This window comes from Brachyhypopomus gauderio, unplaced genomic scaffold (genome assembly GCF_052324685.1).
Source record: "Brachyhypopomus gauderio isolate BG-103 unplaced genomic scaffold, BGAUD_0.2 sc207, whole genome shotgun sequence".
In the NCBI taxonomy this organism is placed as follows: Eukaryota; Metazoa; Chordata; class Actinopteri; order Gymnotiformes; family Hypopomidae; genus Brachyhypopomus; species Brachyhypopomus gauderio.
The window spans coordinates 82,501-102,500 of NW_027507028.1; the positions used below are offsets into that span (position 1 = coordinate 82,501).

The following is a 20,000-nucleotide window of genomic DNA, read 5'->3' on the forward strand; positions in this document are numbered from 1 at the left end:
GACGGAGCTTCAGAGAATTTGACTTGGGGTGTGTGTGTGTGTGTCTGAATGCATGTATCAAAGGGGAGGGTCTGACTTCTAAAACCAAATTTTCTCCTAAAGAAGTCTGTACAACTACATACAAACCTCACAGAGTACTCCGAGTACCGACACAAAGCAAAGTACACATATATACACACACACGCACGCACGCACACACTTGCTAGTCCAGGTTAAACTTCAGTTGATGAACTCTGTTTACTCCAGTGCAGGGTGCAGTCAGACAGTGATCCTGTCTGGTGAGACGTGAGGTTCATACCCCTTATAAAGAGCACTACGGTGTTATTAGGCAAAGCTGAAGAGATGCGCTCTTCATCACGGTGTAGGGCGAGGGGTTGGGAAGGCCATCATGGCCAGCTTCATCTCAGGGTCTTACCGCTGTCTTTTAATTTACCTTTGAAACTCTCATCAGGTCTTTGCTCAGCTATAGCAAAACAAAAGAAACCACAAGATGTTTACACACTGAACCACAAGATGTTTACACACTGAACGCTGAAGAACACTTTTCCAATTTCAATTTTCCCTCTCAAACTCGCCAACGCCTCCACCAAATTTACACGCAATCCACCTGCATCGCTTTTGATGTCTCTCTCTCTCTCTCTCTCTCTCTATCCTCCTTTCTCTCTCTGTCCTCCTTCCTCTCTCTCTCTATCCTCCTTCCTCTCTCTATCCTCCTTCCTCTCTCTCTCTTCCTTCCTCCCTCCTTCTCTCTCTCCACCCTCCTCTCTCTTTCTTTCTCTTGTTCCCTCCCTTACTCCCTCCTTTTCCTCTCCTTTCTCTATAATTGATGAAGGGAAGGGCTGTTTTGGAGGGTTAATAATTGATACTGGTCTGTTTCCTCAGGGAGAACATGACTGTGGGAGCAGGAGGGCTGTTGGGTCTTATACCCTCTATTCCTCTCCTTTGATCCTCTCTCTCTCCTCCTCTATCTCTCTAATACTCTATCTCTCTATCTCTCTCCTACTCTATCTCTCTATCTCTCTCCTACTCTCTCTCTCTCTCTTTCTCCTACTCTATCTCTCTCTTTCTCCTACTTTATCTCTTTATCTCTCTCTCTCTCTCTCTCTCTTACTCTATCTCTCTCCTACTCTATCTCTCTCGATTTCTGTCTTGTGCACACACACATGCACACAGACAGGGATCATGGTGACTGTTGTTTTGCAGTGACTACTAAATGAAGTAAGCAGAGAACATGGAGAATGGACAGATCTGGTCTTCATTACTCATCTGCACCCCCACTACCCCTACACCCTCTACCCCCCCTACACCCTACCCCCTACACCCTCTACCCCCCCTACCCCTACACCCCCTACACCGTCTACCCCCCCTACCCCTACACCCTCTACCCCCCCTACACCCTACCCCCTACACCCTCTACCCCCCCTACCCCTACATCCTACCCCCCTACACCGTCTATCCCCCCTACCCCTACACCCTACCCCCTTACACCGTCTACCCCCCTACCCCTACACCCTACCCCCTACACCGTCTACCTCTACACCCTCTACCCCCCCTACACCCACTACCTCTACACCCTACCCTCCTACACCCTCTACCTCACTACCCTCTACCCCTACTCCACCTACCCTTTACCCCCTACCTCCTCTACCTCTTCTACCCTCTATCCCTTTTACCCTCTACCTTCTACCCCGTCTTCCCCTACCCCTTTACTCTCTTTACCTTTTACCCTTTCTACCCCACTACATCTCTTCCCCATCCTCTATCCCCACTACACCGTTACTCCCTATACCCTCTACCCCCTCTAGCCCATACCCCCTACTCCTACCCCCTCTACCCTCTACCTCTTTTACCCTCTATCTCCTCCACCCCTACCCTCTTTACCCCTTACCCTCCCTACCCCCTCTACATCTCTTCCCCATCCTCTATCCCCACTACACCCCATACCCCCTCTACCCCGCTATCATCTCTACCCCTTCACAGTCTCCCCCTCTCTCTCCCCGTCATGCGGCTCTCACTCTCTCTTTCTCTCTCTTTCCCCCTCTCTCTTTAAAGAGATGGTGTTTTAAAATAGCTCAAGTGGCGTGAAACAGAACAGGTCTGGTGAGGATTCGGAGTAAGCAGGCTGCTAACACACGGCAGCTGTCAGAGACGCTGAAGACGCCACTAATGTGTTTTCAGAAATGTCCAGGCTTGGAACGCAGGGAAAAATCACAGCGATGGTTTTTAACTGCGCTCACAGCAATCGTGTGATTGGACTGAATTTACATTCATGCAAGGTCACGTAACACTGTTAAATCTGCTCTGATTTAAGACCTGTGTAATATTATTTTACTTTAAGCGGTTAGAAGTGTTTACAAAGTAAATTCCCAATTAAAACAGTTTAAAGGGTTTCAATGAATGGACATATTGCTCCAAGCAGCCTTTGATAATGATGATCCTTTTGGTTTAAATTCTAATCACTTGGAGATGAACTGTGAACTCTAACGTGGCGTCTGAAGCCAGATCTACAGACGTGCTCATACAAACACCCGTCCAAACGAAGGAGAAAAACACATAAGGGTGCATCGTTCACATCATAGCTGCTCAAGCAAAAAAAAGTTATTTTAAAATGTTCATAAAAATACAAGTTTCAGTGGAGAGCGAGGAGGTTGCTTTCGTCACGGTGTCAGCACTGCAAATTAATCACCAAAGATGAAAAGACAGACTAGAAAAGACAGACTAGAAAAGACTAGTGGTCTGCAGCTTCATGAAACCTTCCAGGAAACAGAGTGAATATTTCACTTGGAACCTTTAACACATTATGCCTATTTTTGCTTCTTTGGATCCAAACTAGGGGAATGTGAGAAGACAGGAGCTTTTCAAACGCTAACTGATTAGACTGTTACTGAATATACTTATTAGCACTGCGGTTAAACGGCTAGTTGCTATGCCTGTTGCTAGCATGGGCCATGACCAATCACATTCCACTCTGCTATGTTCCACTTCCTGACCACCCTGCCCTCACACCCCTACGGTATTAAGAGACGCACGACTAGCCCAAGGGCTACAAGGCAAATCAGCCTGATAGGATCCAGTGTCATTTAACTGTGGAACCGAGCGAGCCGAATCCATTGGCTGGCGTGAGGCATGCATAATTAATGAGGGCTCGGTTCAGAGCAGTGAAACCTGCCATGTCGGGAAAACACACTGGGAGAAAATGGCCGACTTTAATTTGCATCACAATCCTGGCGTTGCCGGGAGGGACTGCTTCCATTTCAGCGCTGCTGAATAAGTGGACGACACAGTGGTCCACAGAGGCCGGTCCACTGGGCAGAGCTGCTCCGCCCACCCAGGTCTGGTTCCGCCCCGCCCCAGCCGTGCACGCATCACAATGACCCTCTCATCTCCAAGGCAACTGGATAAACTGAAGCATCAGCGATTACAAACATTCCGTCACACACAAGAGGCTTAATTCAGGTGTGAGTGACGTTCAGTGTTCAGGGTGTGCGTGATGTTCAGTGTTCAGGTGTGCGTGATGTTCAGTGTTCAGGTGTGAGTGATGTTCAGTGTTCAGGTGTGAGTGATGTTCAGTGTTCGGGTGTGAGTGATGTTCAGTGTTCGGGTGTGAGTGATGTTCAGTGTTCAGGGTGTGAGGGATGTTCAGTGTTCAGGTGTGAGTGATGTTCAGTGTTCAGGTGTGAGTGATGTTCAGTGTTCAGGGTGTGAGTGATGTTCAGTGTTCAGGGTGTGAGTGATGTTCAGTGTTCAGGGTGTGAGTGATGTTCAGTGTTCAGGTGTGAGTGATGTTCAGTGTTCGGGTGTGAGTGATGTTCAGTGTTCAGGGTGTGAGTGATGTTCAGTGTTCAGGGTGTGAGTGATGTTCAGTGTTCAGGTGTGAGTGATGTTCAGTGTTCAGGTGGGAGTGATGTTCAGTGTTCAGGTGGGAGTGATGTTCAGTGTTCAGGTGGGAGTGATGTTCAGTGTTCAGGTGGGAGCATGACACCTGTCTCACGTTTTGAAAGTGTGAGTAGCATCAGTGAATCTCACGTGATGAAAGTCTTGCTGGTCTGCACTCAAACGTTTTACGCTCTAACACATTAAACTTTAATGTTATACATGCCCACTTGTTTAGGGCTCCAGAACACAGGAACAGCACAGCCACAGAGAAAGAGTGAAGGAAGAGAGAGAGAGAGACAGAGAGGAGGAGAGGGGGATAGGGAGAGAGGGGGAAGAGAAGGGGGTGAGAAATGGATAGAGAGGGAGAAAAAGAAATACAGAGGGAGATGGACAAAAGGAGACAAAGAGAATGAGAGAGAAGGAAAAGAGGGAGAGAGAAAGAAATGGAGGGAAGACAGACAGATAGAGAGAGGCAACTTGGAAAATTGGTTTTCTTCATTCGTCTCTACCCAAATGCTAGTGAAAGTGGATGTTATTGAGGCAATATGTCACACACACACACACACACACACACACACACACACACACACACACACTGTCTAGCAGGATGTACTCACGCGTCGTCCACATGACATGGGTAGGGCATCTGCTGTGTGTAGATCCCCAGCTGCTGTGTGGAGCCACTGAGGGCGGCGACAATGCCACTGTCCACCATGTCCTGTAGGTAGATGAAGCCTCCTCTCACGTAGCGCAGGTCGTTAAAGGGGTTATCACGGGCCGTTGGGGTCCAGGACCTTACACACACACACACACGCACACACACACACACACACACACGCACACGCACACACAAACACACGCACGCGCACACACACACGCACACACACACACGCGCACGCACACACACACGCACACACATGCGCACACACACACATGCGCACACACATGCACACACACACAAACACACATACAAACACACACACGCACGCGCACACACACGCACACACACACCCACACACACACACGCGCACACACACACACACATGCGCACACACACGCACACATGCGCACACATGCGCACACACACACACACACACATAAAGAACATTGTTGATTCTGCAAGGCGGGATTTATTGTTCAGCTTCAGGTTCATCAGCTGGATTCAGTCCCAGAATTCCTATAGTCAATGTGGAACATTCAGGAACAATCCAGATAGAAAAACTTGTATCCCACAACCTGCAGAGCTCAAAAGCACAGCCAGTACAGCACATGAAAAATAAATCATTAAAGAAAGGATTTCTTCATATTTGAGTGGTGGGGAAGATACACTGCCCCTCACTATCACCTGTCTTTGATTTTATCTGATCTCTCAGTGTCCTCGACGTCCATTCGGATCTTATATCTCACGAGGGTGGTCTGGACTTGGTCCAGATCAGTGAACATCACCCCAGCCCAGAACCTCTCCTCGTCCAGGAGCTGCATAGCACGTTTCACCAGGGCAGCCTCACTGGAGACACTCTCGAACTTATCCAGATCGAAACACTACAGCATGGACACACACACACACACACACACACACACACACAGAAGAAGAGCTCTGAGAGGTTGTGTAAAACATGAAACTTACAGCAGAGGTTGAATGAGCAAAGCAACCTGACAGGCAGGACACAGAGCACCTGTATGGCAGCAGAAAGAACCCAGAGTGAAGAGAACAGAACACACGGAACCATGTGTGGGTGGACAGTCACAGGTGGAGGCTCGGGTGGAGGGATGGGTGGAGGGATGGAGAGACTGATGGAAAGAGTGCAGGAGAATGCACTACTTTGTTCTCTTGCTCGGTTACACTCTCTCTCTCTCTCTCTCTCTCTCTCTCTCTCTCTCTCTCTCTCTCTCTCTCTCTCTCTCTCTCTCTCTCTCACCCTTTGTTCTAATGAGCCCTTCCCGGCTGAGGCAGTTGGTGTGTGTGCTGAATATCTCTCACACACACACACACACACACACACACACACACACACACACACACAAGTAGACTCTGTAGCAGCACACAAGAGCTTGAATCATGGACCACGCTTCAAGGTTCAATTCTCATCACTGCACTCAATTTATATTTGAGCTGAATTTGAAGGTGGCCTGCTATGGCAACAGCAGGCTGTGCTCAAATCACTCCTGGACGCCCTTCATCATGTTGACATGTCCCGTCCAATCTGGACTCTCTGCTGAAAAGATCAGTTTGTCTGCAGCAGCGACATTTCTGCTTCTATGGATTAAAGTAAAGGAGGGTCCTGTGGTCTCACACACACACACACACACACACACACACACACACACACACACACACACACACACACACACACACACACACACACACACTTACTCCACATTCAATGTATTCACCTAGCTCTTATATTATTATTTAAATATTAGTTTATGAATGAGGATATTTGATAAAGACGCAATAGGAAAAAATGCTGTCTTGCTCAAACAAGGGTTATTCTCGGTCAAGCAGAATTGTGCATTAAGGAAGACAAGGTCGTTTTCCAGGGCTTTTTCATTCAGTCCATTTTGAAAAGGACTTTTAAACTGAAAGAGTAGAGCAATCATTTTAAAAGGACTTTTAAACTCAGAGTAGAGCAATCAAGCTTCACCCTGCACTCATAGTCAAAACAAAGGATGTCAATTATTTCCCAATCAATTAATTAAATAGGAAATATGAATGATTAGACATGTAAAATTATCCATCCCAAGATAGAAAGAAAAAACTCAGGGCAATTAAAGAAGACATGAGAGATGTGGGAGAGAAAGAGAGAGAGAGAGAGAGAGAGAGAGAGAGAGAGGAGGGTGAGAGATTTTAAAATATCTAATAACCACTGCATGCAGAGTGCTTTGATGTCTAAAGTGCACGTATGGCACCAGCAGAGTCTGACAGCTTTGTTATTCTGTGTGTGTGTGTGTGTGTGTGTGTGTGTGTGTGTGTGTGTGTGTGTGTGTGTGTGTGTGTGTGTGTTCATGAGGATGGACTGAATGCACAAATTGAACTTTAATTCCCTTAAGCTCTTCTCATTGCTATGGAGCACTGGTATGGTGAACACACACACACACACACACACACACACACACACACACGCACACGCACACACACACACACACACACACACCTCTGCTGCTGTGTCATTCAGATCTCGTCCTGTTTGTGCGGACCTATTACCCTCATCTGAGTGTGTGCTGCACCACAGTGGGTTGTGTCCAGTTCTGGGTAACCACAGCTACCTCTGATGTTTAATACTCTTGAAGGCAAGTGAGATCAGGCAGACAGCACAGGCGGAAATGGTTGAAAAGGGGAGACGTGCAGACCCCCTGACCAATCATATAGTGACTATCGACCCCCTGACGAATCATATGGTGACTACCGACCCCCTGACGAATCATATGGTGACTACTGACCCCCTGACCAATCATATGGGGACTACCGACCCCCTGACGAATCATATGGTGACTACCGACCCCCTGACCAATCATATGGTGACTACCAACCCCCTGACCAATCATATGGTGACTACCAACCCCCTGACCAATCATATAGTGACTACCGACCCCCTGACCAATCATATAGTGACTACCAACCCCCTGACCAATCATATGGTGACTACTGACCCCCTGACCAATCATATGGTGACTACCGACCCCCTGACCAATCACATGGTGACTACCGACCCCCTGACCAATCATATAGTGACTACCGACCCCCTGACCAATCACATGGTGACATAGTTAAGTGAAGTAAACGTAAAGGGGAGATTCACTGACCTCCATGACCAGTGTGAGGAGCTTGGCGGCTTGGCTGGTGGCGTTGAACACATTTCTCCAATCAAACGCCGGCATTCCCACGGGCCGATCCTTCTCCTCTCCGGTAAACAGGAAGTTGGCGATCAGCGCCGAGGATAGTCGGGTTCCGTTCAGCCGCTGGTCTAGAGCTGCGGCGAACACTGGGTTCTGCAGCAGAGCCTTCAGACCAGGACACAGCAGAATGCAGAGCTGTTATGACAAACCCCAGAGTGGAGAGCAACTCTGACATCTCACCTGGCTCCTTGGTAAGAAAATTAATAAAAGCATCAGCACGTCTGTTTTAGCATGTAACAATCACCTGAGATTAGAAAACACAAAAGCAGATTTGGAGTTGTATTAATGCTCCTCCAGCTCACATGTTGGAGCTCTGGTCTGGAGCATGTGGACTGGTGCGTGGGGATTGGTGAATTGCGAGCTACTTATAAGATGACCAAGTCAGAAAGATGTACCGGGGGTGGGGGGTTGTGAGGTGGTGAACAAAATTTGTTGAGCGGATTGCAGATTGGCTACCGTGAATGTCAATCAAAATACAACTGTCAGTGCAGATGGGTGATTCATCTACTACTTTTTAATGTGACGCGATCTACGCACATTGTCACTGTCGATCTACGCCAACACTGTCGATCGCGATCGACGTAATGAGCACCCCTGGTGTATTGGTTATTGGTGTATTGGTGTATGGGTTATTGGTGTATGGGTTATTGGTGTATTGGGGACTGATGTATTGGTTATCGGTGTATGGGTTATCGGTGTATCGCTTATTGGTGTATTGGTCATTGGTGTATGGGTTATTGGTGTATGGGTTATTGGTGTATTGGTCATTGGTGTATGGGTTATTGGTGTATGGGTTATTGGTGTATGGGTCATTGGTGTATGGGTCATTGGTGTATGGGTCATTGGTGTATGGGTCATTGGTGTGGTGTATGGGTCATTGGTGTATTGGTCATTGGTGTATGGGTCATTGGTGTATGGGTCATTGGTGTATTGGTTATTGGTGTATGGGTTATTGGTGTATGGGTTATTGGTGTATTGGTCATTGGTGTATGGGTCATTGGTGTATGGGTCATTGGTGTATGGGTCATTGGTGTATGGGTCATTGGTGTATGGGTCATTGGTGTATGGGTCATTGGTGTATTGTCATTGGTGTATTGGTCATTGGTGTATGGGTCATTGGTGTATGGGTCATTGGTGTATTGTCATTGGTGTATTTGTCATTGGTGTATGGGTCATTGGTGTATGGGTCATTGGTGTATTGGTCATTGGTGTATTGGTCATTGGTGTATGGGTCATTGGTGTATTGGTCATTGGTGTATGGGTCATTGGTGTATTGATCATTGGTGTATTGGTCATTGGTGTATGGGTTATTGGTGTATTGGTCATTGGTGTATTGGTCATTGGTGTATGGGTCATTGGTGTATGGGTCATTGGTGTATGGGTCATTGGTGTATTGGTCATTGGTGTATGGGTTATTGGTGTATGGGTCATTGGTGTATGGGTCATTGGTGTATGGGTCATTGGTGTATGGGTCATTGGTGTATTGTCATTGGTGTATTGGTCATTGGTGTATGGGTCATTGGTGTATGGGTCATTGGTGTATGGGTCATTGGTGTATGGGTCATTGGTGTATTGGTCATTGGTGTATGGGTTATTGGTGTATGGGTTATTGGTGTATTGGTCATTGGTGTATTGGTCATTGGTGTATTGGTCATTGGTGTATTGGTCATTGGTGTATGGGTCATTGGTGTATGGGTCATTGGTGTATGGGTCATTGGTGTATGGGTCATTGGTGTATTGGTCATTGGTGTATGGGTCATTGGTGTATGGGTCATTGGTGTATTGGTCATTGGTGTATGGGTCATTGGTGTATGGGTCATTGGTGTATGGGTCATTGGTGTATTGGTTATTGGTGTATTGGTTATTGGTGTATGGGTTATTGGTGTATTGGTCATTGGTGTATGGGTCATTGGTGTATGGGTCATTGGTGTATGGGTCATTGGTGTATGGGTCATTGGTGTATTGGTTATTGGTGTATTGGTTATTGGTGTATGGGTTATTGGTGTATGGGTCATTGGTGTATGGGTCATTGGTGTATGGGTCATTGGTGTATGGGTCATTGGTGTATTGGTTATTGGTGTATTGGTTATTGGTGTATGGGTTATTGGTGTATTGGTCATTGGTGTATGGGTCATTGGTGTATGGGTCATTGGTGTATGGGTCATTGGTGTATGGGTCATTGGTGTATTGTCATTGGTGTATTTATCATTTAAGACAATTGGCCAAAGTGAAGCCATTTCTTTCTGTGCATCACTTTGAGATTTTAATCCATGCATTTATTACAGCTCGTTTAGACTACTGCAATGCACTTTATGTGGGAGTGGACAAGACATTACTTACCCGATTACAGTTGGTCCAAAATGCTGCTGCTCGTCTTTTAGTTGGCGTTAAAAAACGGGACCATATTACGCCGATTTTAGCCTCACTTCACTGGCTCCCAGTTCATTTTAGGATCGATTTTAAAATTCTGCTATTTTGTTTTAAATGTCTTCACGGCCTCGCCCCTCCTTATTTGTCTGACCTGCTCCACCCATACATCCCCTCACGCTCACTCAGATCTGCCGCTCTGTCATTATTGGCTGTCCCAAAAACAAAGAGGAAGCTGAGAGGTGATCGTGCCTTTTCAGTCGCCGCCCCAAAACTGTGGAACGATCTTCCCCTGTACATCAGGCAGGCCGAATCACTCTCTGCTTTTAAATCCTCTCTTAAAACACATTTATTCTCTTTGGCTTTTAACTCAGTCTGAGATGTTGGCTCTTATTTTGTTCTTATTTTGTTTTATTGTTTTAATGACTGTCCTTTGTGTGTGTGTGTCTTTGTGCTGTATGTGTATACACATGATTTGTTTTGTTTCTTGTTTTTAAATCTTGTTTTTAGTTGTGTACAGCACTTTGGCCAATAGCTTTGATTTAAAGTGCTTTATAAATAAATGAAGTTGAAGTTGAAGTTGAAGTATTGGTCATTGGTGTATGGGTCATTGGTGTATGGGTCATTGGTGTATTGGTCATTGGTGTATTGGTCATTGGTGTATGGGTTATTGGTGTATGGGTTATTGGTGTATTGTCATTGGTGTATTGGTCATTGGTGTATGGGTTATTGGTGTATGGGTCATTGGTGTATTGGTCATTGGTGTATGGGTCATTGGTGTATTGGTCATTGGTGTATTGGTCATTGGTGTATGGGTTATTGGTGTATTGGTCATTGGTGTATTGGTCATTGGTGTATGGGTCATTGGTGTATTGGTCATTGGTGTATTGTCATTGGTGTATGGGTCATTGGTGTATGGGTCATTGGTGTATGGGTCATTGGTGTATGGGTCATTGGTGTATGGGTCATTGGTGTATTGGTTATTGGTGTATGGGTCATTGGTGTATGGGTTATTGGTGTATGGGTTATTGGTGTATTGTCATTGGTGTATTGGTCATTGGTGTATGGGTCATTGGTGTATGGGTCATTGGTGTATGGGTCATTGGTGTATGGGTCATTGGTGTATGGGTCATTGGTGTATTGTCATTGGTGTATTGGTCATTGGTGTATGGGTCATTGGTGTATGGGTCATTGGTGTATGGGTTATTGGTGTATTGGTCATTGGTGTATGGGTCATTGGTGTATGGGTCATTGGTGTATTGGTCATTGGTGTATTGGTCATTGGTGTATGGGTTATTGGTGTATTGTCATTGTTGTATTGGTCATTGGTGTATGGGTCATTGGTGTATGGGTCATTGGTGTATGGGTCATTGGTGTATGGGTCATTGGTGTATTGGTTATTGGTGTATGGGTCATTGGTGTATGGGTCATTGGTGTATGGGTCATTGGTGTATTGGTCATTGGTGTATGGGTCATTGGTGTATGGGTTATTGGTGTATTGGTCATTGGTGTATGGGTCATTGGTGTATGGGTCATTGGTGTATGGGTCATTGGTGTATGGGTCATTGGTGTATGGGTTATTGGTGTATTGGTCATTGGTGTATGGGTCATTGGTGTATGGGTCATTGGTGTATGGGTTATTGGTGTATTGTCATTGGTGTATGGGTCATTGGTGTATGGGTCATTGGTGTATGGGTCATTGGTGTATGGGTCATTGGTGTATTGGTCATTGGTGTATGGGTCATTGGTGTATGGGTCATTGGTGTATGGGTCATTGGTGTATGGGTCATTGGTGTATGGGTCATTGGTGTATGGGTTATTGGTGTATGGGTCATTGGTGTATGGGTCATTGGTGTATGGGTCATTGGTGTATGGGTTATTGGTGTATGGGTCATTGGTGTATGGGTTATTGGTGTATGGGTCATTGGTGTATGGGTCATTGGTGTATTGGTCATTGGTGTATGGGTCATTGGTGTATTGGTCATTGGTGTATTGGTCATTGGTGTATGGGTCATTGGTGTATGGGTTATTGGTGTATTGGTCATTGGTGTATGGGTCATTGGTGTATGGGTCATTGGTGTATGGGTTATTGGTGTATTGGTCATTGGTGTATGGATCATTGGTGTATGGGTTATTGGTGTATGGTTATTGGTGTATGGGTTATTGGTGTATGGGTTATTGGTGTATTGGTCATTGGTGTATGGGTTATTGGTGTATTGGTCATTGGTGTATGGGTCATTGGTGTATGGGTTATTGGTGTATGGGTCATTGGTGTATGGGTCATTGGTGTATGGGTTATTGGTGTATGGGTTATTGGTGTATGGGTCATTGGTGTATGGGTCATTGGTGTATGGGTCATTGGTGTATGGGTCATTGGTGTATGGGTTATTGGTGTATGGGTTATTGGTGTATGGGTTATTGGTGTATTGGTCATTGGTGTATGGGTCATTGGTGTATGGGTCATTGGTGTATGGGTCATTGGTGTATGGGTCATTGGTGTATGGGTTATTGGTGTATGGGTCATTGGTGTATGGGTTATTGGTGTATGGGTCATTGGTGTATGGGTCATTGGTGTATTGGTCATTGGTGTATGGGTCATTGGTGTATTGGTCATTGGTGTATTGGTCATTGGTGTATGGATCATTGGTGTATGGGTTATTGGTGTATGGTTATTGGTGTATGGGTTATTGGTGTATGGGTTATTGGTGTATTGGTCATTGGTGTATGGGTTATTGGTGTATGGGTTATTGGTGTATTGGTCATTGGTGTATGGGTCATTGGTGTATGGGTTATTGGTGTATGGGTCATTGGTGTATGGGTCATTGGTGTATGGGTTATTGGTGTATGGGTTATTGGTGTATGGGTCATTGGTGTATGGGTCATTGGTGTATGGGTCATTGGTGTATGGGTTATTGGTGTATGGGTTATTGGTGTATTGGTCATTGGTGTATTGGTCATTGGTGTATGGGTTATTGGTGTATGGGTGCATGTATTGGTGTGACAGACATCTTGAGAGCTCCAGTGCAAGTTGTGCTGAAACATTCAGCTCCTCTGGAAGAATGAAAGTCTGTCAGACTCTCAGCCAACCACCACTGCTCCTGTGTCACTGCCTCATAATTACTAGTCATGCTCTCTCTCTCCATCTCTCTCTCTCTCCATCTCTCTCTCTCCCCATCTCTCTCTCTCCCCATCTCTCTTCCTATCTCTCTCTCTCTCTTTCTCTTCCCATCTCTCTCTCTCCATCTCTCTCTTCCCATCTCTCTCTCTCTCCCCATCTCTCTCTCTGTCCCCTCATCGCTCTGTCAATTTTCAAATTCAATTAATGTAACTTTATTGACATGACTAAATCATATTGAATTGTCAAGGTATTTATAGACACACAAAATTAACATGTACACAAACAGTAACATATATAAACACAAATGAACCGAGCAGTAAACAGCCGTGTATACACTACACACCCTGCACAGTGAAGACGTACTGTAGTGTGTATACATATATTGTATACATACACATTCATACAGTATGTTGCAGATTGTGCATAAACTACACTACACAGAGTAATATGAACTAAAGTAGTGTGGTGTATCTTCCTCTGTCAGATTTACAGTGAGTGTTGTGCAATCTCTCTGAGTAAGACATCTCCTTATTTCTTTTAACTCACTCCATCACTCTCTCTTTTTTCCATCTCTCTTTCCGTATCTTTCTCTCCAACTCCCCCTCTCTCTCCTTGTCTCCATCTCTGTCTGTTCTGTCTCTTTCTAGGATCAGTTAAGAACATTAGGCTAGATGGCACTGTTTCTCTTTAGACTGATAAGAAGCAAACACCCCTGTGGTACACAACACACACACACACACACACACACACACACACACACACACACACACACACACACACACACACACACACACACACACACACACACACACACCTGAATACTCAGATTAAGGGTATTAGCATTCCAACTGGCTATTAATGGGTTAAGGAAAAGACATGCTAATTTATATGCAAATTGTCCTGCTGTTTTACATATGCCTATGAAGTATGCCCCACAGTATAACTGATTGTGTGTGTGTGTCTGTGTCTGTGTGCAACTGAATGAGCATAATCATGTAGAACAATACCATAGTTACCTAATTGCTCCTTCAACACACACACATACACACACACACACCACACACACACACACACACACACACAGGTGTTACGCGACCACTGCTGTCATTTTTGGAGCTGATTAATGACATTTACCGCTGCTCTGTCTCGCCTTGTGCTCATCACGTAATAGGATGACATCATATTGCAGTGTGTGTGTGTGTGTGTGTGTGTGTGTGTCATGCCTAGTAAAGATCTCAGACAGGGGAAAGATCATTTGAAAGGGTGAATCATGGACCATTTGTCTAGACTAAATCCACACTTCATGTTTCTATCCTGATCCCATGGTGTCATTCCAGATGAATCCCAGCACAGGGAGCTGAGTGTGTGCCCACATTACCCAGAACACAGAGGAGTCCAACTTCAATCTGACCAAGCTCCTGCATGGCTAGTCAATATGGAGAGACCACTGCCCCATGATCTGGTCACTATTTCTTGCTGAATCCTTGCAGTCTTAGCTGGAAAACTAAACATATTATTGTGGCTTTAAGGGGTCAAGAATGATCATGGCCTCCCATATCTAACTCTGGGGTGATATCTTCAAATGCTTTTTGTCTGAATATCGTTCCCGCACATGGATATTCAGCTTACAGACGAACCCCAGTGCTGCGGGACACGCACGAGAGTTCCCAGTAACTGACGGACACTGGTGTTGACGTGGAGGAGGAAGATGAAGGGCAGAGACCCGACAGACGAGGAGCTGACCCAGTCCAGGAGGAAGATGATGACCCCTCTCAGGCCAAGAGAGCACAGTCACAGGAGGACAGAAATAAAGGGAGTGTGTACGCCATCAAAACAGACATATGGGGGGAGGGGGGGTGTGTCAGTCAGTCTGAAGTGTTTTCTATCGTGTTTCATGACTGTGATCATGGTTTTTTTCGTCAACAAGATTTCCAGAATTTGGTTCAAACTTTGGAAACGGCTGGATGTGGTGATGCTTCATTAATGCGATCCGCAGTGGAGAGAGAATTGATGAAGTGTTGTATTATTCTGTTGCTACAGCAGGAAGCCTCCATGATTCCACGTCGATGCAAACTACATTTCCGAACAGGCAAGGCTACCTGCAACAGCGCCCAAAATAACAGCGGTCCTGGAGAGGGCCGGGAGATCCAATAACACCGGCTGAAATCTCCCAAGACGAGACCAGAAAGAAAATGAGTTTGAAGCGTTCCTGTAAAGGTTCCGCTAGAGGCACCGACTCAGTTTTGCTGGCGGGAACAGCCGTCTGTGGGAGCCCCCTCCCCTCAATCAATTTGAGATGTTCCAGCCAATGAGATGTGCAGAAGGACTCGTGATTGACAGCTTTAGTATTATGCTCTGCACACGTTTGAAAAGTGCTGAATCCGACAGCAGACACGGGAGACCAATGTCTGGATTAGGTCCTAATCTGGATTAGGACCGCAACTCATTTAAACAGAAATTAATTGTTACACGTTATCACATTATATCAAGCATATGCTTCTATGTAAATTAAACAAATATGAGATGGAGAAGCTCCATAAATACCAACACACACACACACACACACACACACACACACACACACACACACACACACACACACACACACACACACACACACACATACACACACAAGAGGACGTGCTGACGCTAGCCCCTACCTGAGGCTCACCATCTACACTGAAGGGACTGTGACTACTTGGCCGGGGAACAAGAACCTTAACTTTATCTGTTGAACCATCCTGCGCACCACAGGCTTGTGCTAACGGGCCGCCCAATGGAGGATGGGTTCCCTTTTGAGTCTTGGTCCTCCTGAGGTTTCTTCCTAATCCCCACCATCATAGGGAGTTTTTCCTCGCCACTGTCACCTTTGGCTTGCTCATTAGGGATCTGGACCCATACGATTGTAAAGCTGCTTTGTGACAACATGTGTTGTGAAAAGCGTTATATACTGTAAATAAATTTGACTTGACATATATACAAATGCTAAACAAACACATACAAACACAGACACCATGGTCTGTGCATTGTTGTAGGGAGAACATGGACGCTACAGGTGTGTGTGTGTGTGTGTGTGTGTGTGTGTGTGTGTGTGTGTGTGTGTGTGTGTGTGTGTGTGTGTGTGTGTGTGTGTGTGTGTGTGTGCTGTTCTAATGATGCAGAATGGTGCTCACCCGCAGAGTGTTGACCTGTGTGCTGTTCTGGAAGAACCTCCAGATCTCATCCTCATGGTCCAACCAAGTGTGTGCCAACTCCCCCACCTTAGACAGAGCACTGAAGGTGCTGTTGGCCTGGACACACACACACACACACACACACACACACACACACACGTGAGTGTTGTGTGTGTGTGAGAGAGAGCACACGTGTCTGAATGTGAGTATGTGTGCATGTACTGTACGTGTGTATATGAGAGTGTGTGTGTGTGTGTGTGTGTGTGTGTGTGTGTGTGTGTGTGTGTGTGTGTGTGTGTGTGTGTGTGTGTGTGTGTGTGTGTGAGTGAGTGGAGTGTGTGTGTGTGTGTGTGTGTGTGTGTGTGTGAGAGTGTGTGTATGAGAGTGTGTGTCTGATGACCTGTCTGATAATTGTCCGTGTGAAGGGTGTGTCTGGAGTGTAGAGGATCCTCCCCTGCAGAAGTGGGCGGAGACTGGCCCAGAAGAGACGCAGAGAGGGCGTGTCCTTCAACACACCAATCAAACTCTGACAAAATTCACCTTCACAGAAGAGAGAGAGGGGTGAGGTGTGTTAGATTAAGGCAGGTGCTAACATCTTCACAAAGAGAGAAAGGAGAGAGAGAGGTGAGGAATAACCTCTGATCAGAGAGATAGTGAGAGAGGGAGAATGGAGGTACAAGCTCTACAAGCTGTAGTGTGTAGACCTATAGTGTGTAGACCTGTAGTGTGTAGACCTGTAGTGTGTAGACCTATAGTGTGTAGACCTGTAGTGTGTAGACCTATAGTGTGTAGACCTGTAGTGTGTAGACCTGTAGTGTGTAGACCTATAGTGTGTACACCTGTAGTGTGTACACCTGTAGTGTGTAGACCTGTAGTGTGTAGAGCTGTGTGTGTAGATCTGTGTGTAGACCTGTAGTGTGTAGATCTGTGTGTGTAGACCTGTTGTGTGTAGATCTGTGTGTGTAGACCTGTAGTGTGTAGAGCTGCAGCATGTAGAGCTGTAGCTTGTAGATCTGTAGCGTGTAGAACTTTGTGTGTATACCTGTAGTGTGTAGATCTGTGGCATGTAGACCTGTAGTGTGTAGAGTTGTGTGTAGGTCTGTGTGTAGACCTGTAGTGTGTAGAGCTGTAGCGTATAGACCTGTAGTGTGTAGACTTGTGGTGTGTATAGCTGCAGCATGTAAAGCTGTAGTGTGTAGATCTGTAGCGTGTAGAACTGTAGCGATTAGAGCTGTAGTGTGTAGATCTGTGTGTGTAGAGCTGTAGTGTGTAGAGCTGTAGCATGTAGAACTGTAGTATGTAGAGCTGTAGCAATTACAGCTGTAGTATGTAGATCTGTGTGTGTAGAGCTGTAGTGTGTAGAGCTGTAACATGTTCGGCTATAAGGTGTAGGACGATTTCTGATGCTCCAGGAAGAATTCACTGACAGCACAACGCAGGCTGTCCTCTCTAGAGTATCAGGGCCAGGAGGAGGTCTATATGCTGTCCAGGAATAATCTGGTAATAATAATCTGGTCCTAACCATTAAAGAACAGCACAGCATTGTCATTGCTTGCAAGAGCTGTGTTGGAAACACACACACACACACACACACACACACACACACACACACACGCTAAACCCTGCACATATTTAATATTGACTACACAGAGTACCACTGGTCAAGATATTAACACTTTAATTGCTTCTGTTCCATAATTTAATGAAATTGTAAAGTCGTCCGGAGAGAAAGACGACAAAGTCGCGGGGTGTGTGAGTGTGTGTGTGAGGAACATGGTGTGTGTGAGTGTGTGTGTGAGGAACGTGACCCAAGCTGCATATGCTCTTATTAAAGCATCAGTCCTCACAGAGGAGTTCAGAGACCACACACACAGACGTTCCTGAGCGCTGAGTGCTCCTGAGACCAACATGGAGCCTTCAGCTCACTCCTCTCATGTGAGCAGGAACACACAGCAGGTACACACAGCAAGAACACACAGCAGGTACACACAGCAGTGCAGATGCAGCACCACTGAGATCAGCTGTGTTGGTCTGCACAGATTTACACAGGCCAGTCTGCACAGATTTACACAGGCCGGTCTGCACAGATTTACACAGGCCGGTCTACACAGATTTACACCAGTGTTAATTTCGTTGACGAATAATTTTCGTCATAGTTTTCGTCAACGAACCTTTTTTCATGACGAAAACGAGACGATAACTAAATTAAAACTATACGAAGGGATAAAAACGATGACGAAATTAAAGGACATTTTCGTCAACGAATAAAAACGAGACGAAAATATTGTCCAGCGACGACATTCAATCAGACCTGATTTAGTTTTGTGAAAGGTAGGGATAAGTTAAGAAGAGATCCAACCGTAACTACTTTAGCGTACACGGAGAGGCGGGACAAACCGGGTAACCATCCAATCAGAACTAACGTCTTCACATCGCGCAGAACCCGTTAGGACAAAACCAGCGCGTGAACTGTGGTCACTCATGAAATTAAACTCGAAGTTAACTCGACAATGTCAGCAGGGAGAAAGATGAGCGGCGATATATGGACACATTTCTCCTTTGACTTTGAGAAAAACAAGATGCTGTGTAAACCATGAGGAATGATGATGTCGGGACAAATACGACAAATGAAACGACATCTGCGGGCTATGGCATTGTTTTACGGCGCCCAGTTTTATATAGAATGTAATATGCATTGTTCATAAACTCCATATGTTTTCAGGTAGAGCGGACCTACTGGTCATCAATGTTTTGTTATTGTTATGCTCAATAACTATAAGTTCAGGTCAATAGAGTTGTTTGGAAATTTGTTTTTGTATATATTGCACATACAAAAAATAATATTCTGTAACTGGTTAATAAATGTTTCATTTTGTGCAAGTGTATATAATGACTACTACACCATTTATATTTTAGTCAACTAAATTATTTTGATATTATTCGACTAAATTCCAATGATAATTAGTCGACTAAAACTAGACTAAGACTAAAAACAAATCAATGACTAAATTATGACTAAAACTAAATTACATTTTTGTCAAAAGACTAAGACTAAAACTAAATCCAAAATTGCTGTCAAAATTAACACTGATTTACACAGGCCGGTCTGCACAGATTTACACAGGCCGGTCTGCACAGATTTACACAGGCCGGTCTGCACAGATTTACACAGGCCGGTCTGCACAGATTTACACAGGCTGGTCTGCACAGACGGCTGCTAGCTTGCAGTGTGTCCCATGGTCACTCACTTGAGTTGATGTGAGTTGAGTTTGAGCTGGACACAGATGGAGTTGTGGCTGAGAAGCTTTGTTTCTGGGTGGTGTTGCTGGTGGAGTTAGAGTCTCCACCACACATGAACAGGGTCAGACTGCTGAAGGGATTCGAGTGGAAGTCCAGGACATCCATGATACTGAAGATAGAAGAGGAGCGTTGTCCAGACACCTGAGAGAGAGAGAGACAGAGAGAGAGAGAGAGATGGAGAGAGAGAGCGGGAGAGAGAGGGATAGAGAGAGAAAGAGAGAGAGAGAGAGAATGAGGGATAGGAATGAAGAGAGTGAGAGAGAGGAACT

The 20,000-nt window shown here is 45.5% G+C and overlaps 1 protein-coding gene across 1 annotated transcript in view; it reads right to left on the minus strand.

The window, feature by feature from the left end:
• Positions 1-20,000, minus strand: part of LOC143502762 (phospholipid-transporting ATPase ABCA1) — a 139,936-nt gene that overhangs the window by 80,235 nt on the left and 39,701 nt on the right. The window contains exons 9-14 of the mRNA XM_076995442.1: positions 19,680-19,872; positions 16,832-16,971; positions 16,432-16,548; positions 7,681-7,878; positions 5,222-5,418; positions 4,494-4,670 (exon numbers count right to left, since the gene is read on the minus strand). Coding sequence (XP_076851557.1) covers positions 4,494-4,670; positions 5,222-5,418; positions 7,681-7,878; positions 16,432-16,548; positions 16,832-16,971; positions 19,680-19,872 — 1,022 coding nt within the window. The remainder of the gene's footprint in view (positions 1-4,493; positions 4,671-5,221; positions 5,419-7,680; positions 7,879-16,431; positions 16,549-16,831; positions 16,972-19,679; positions 19,873-20,000) is intronic.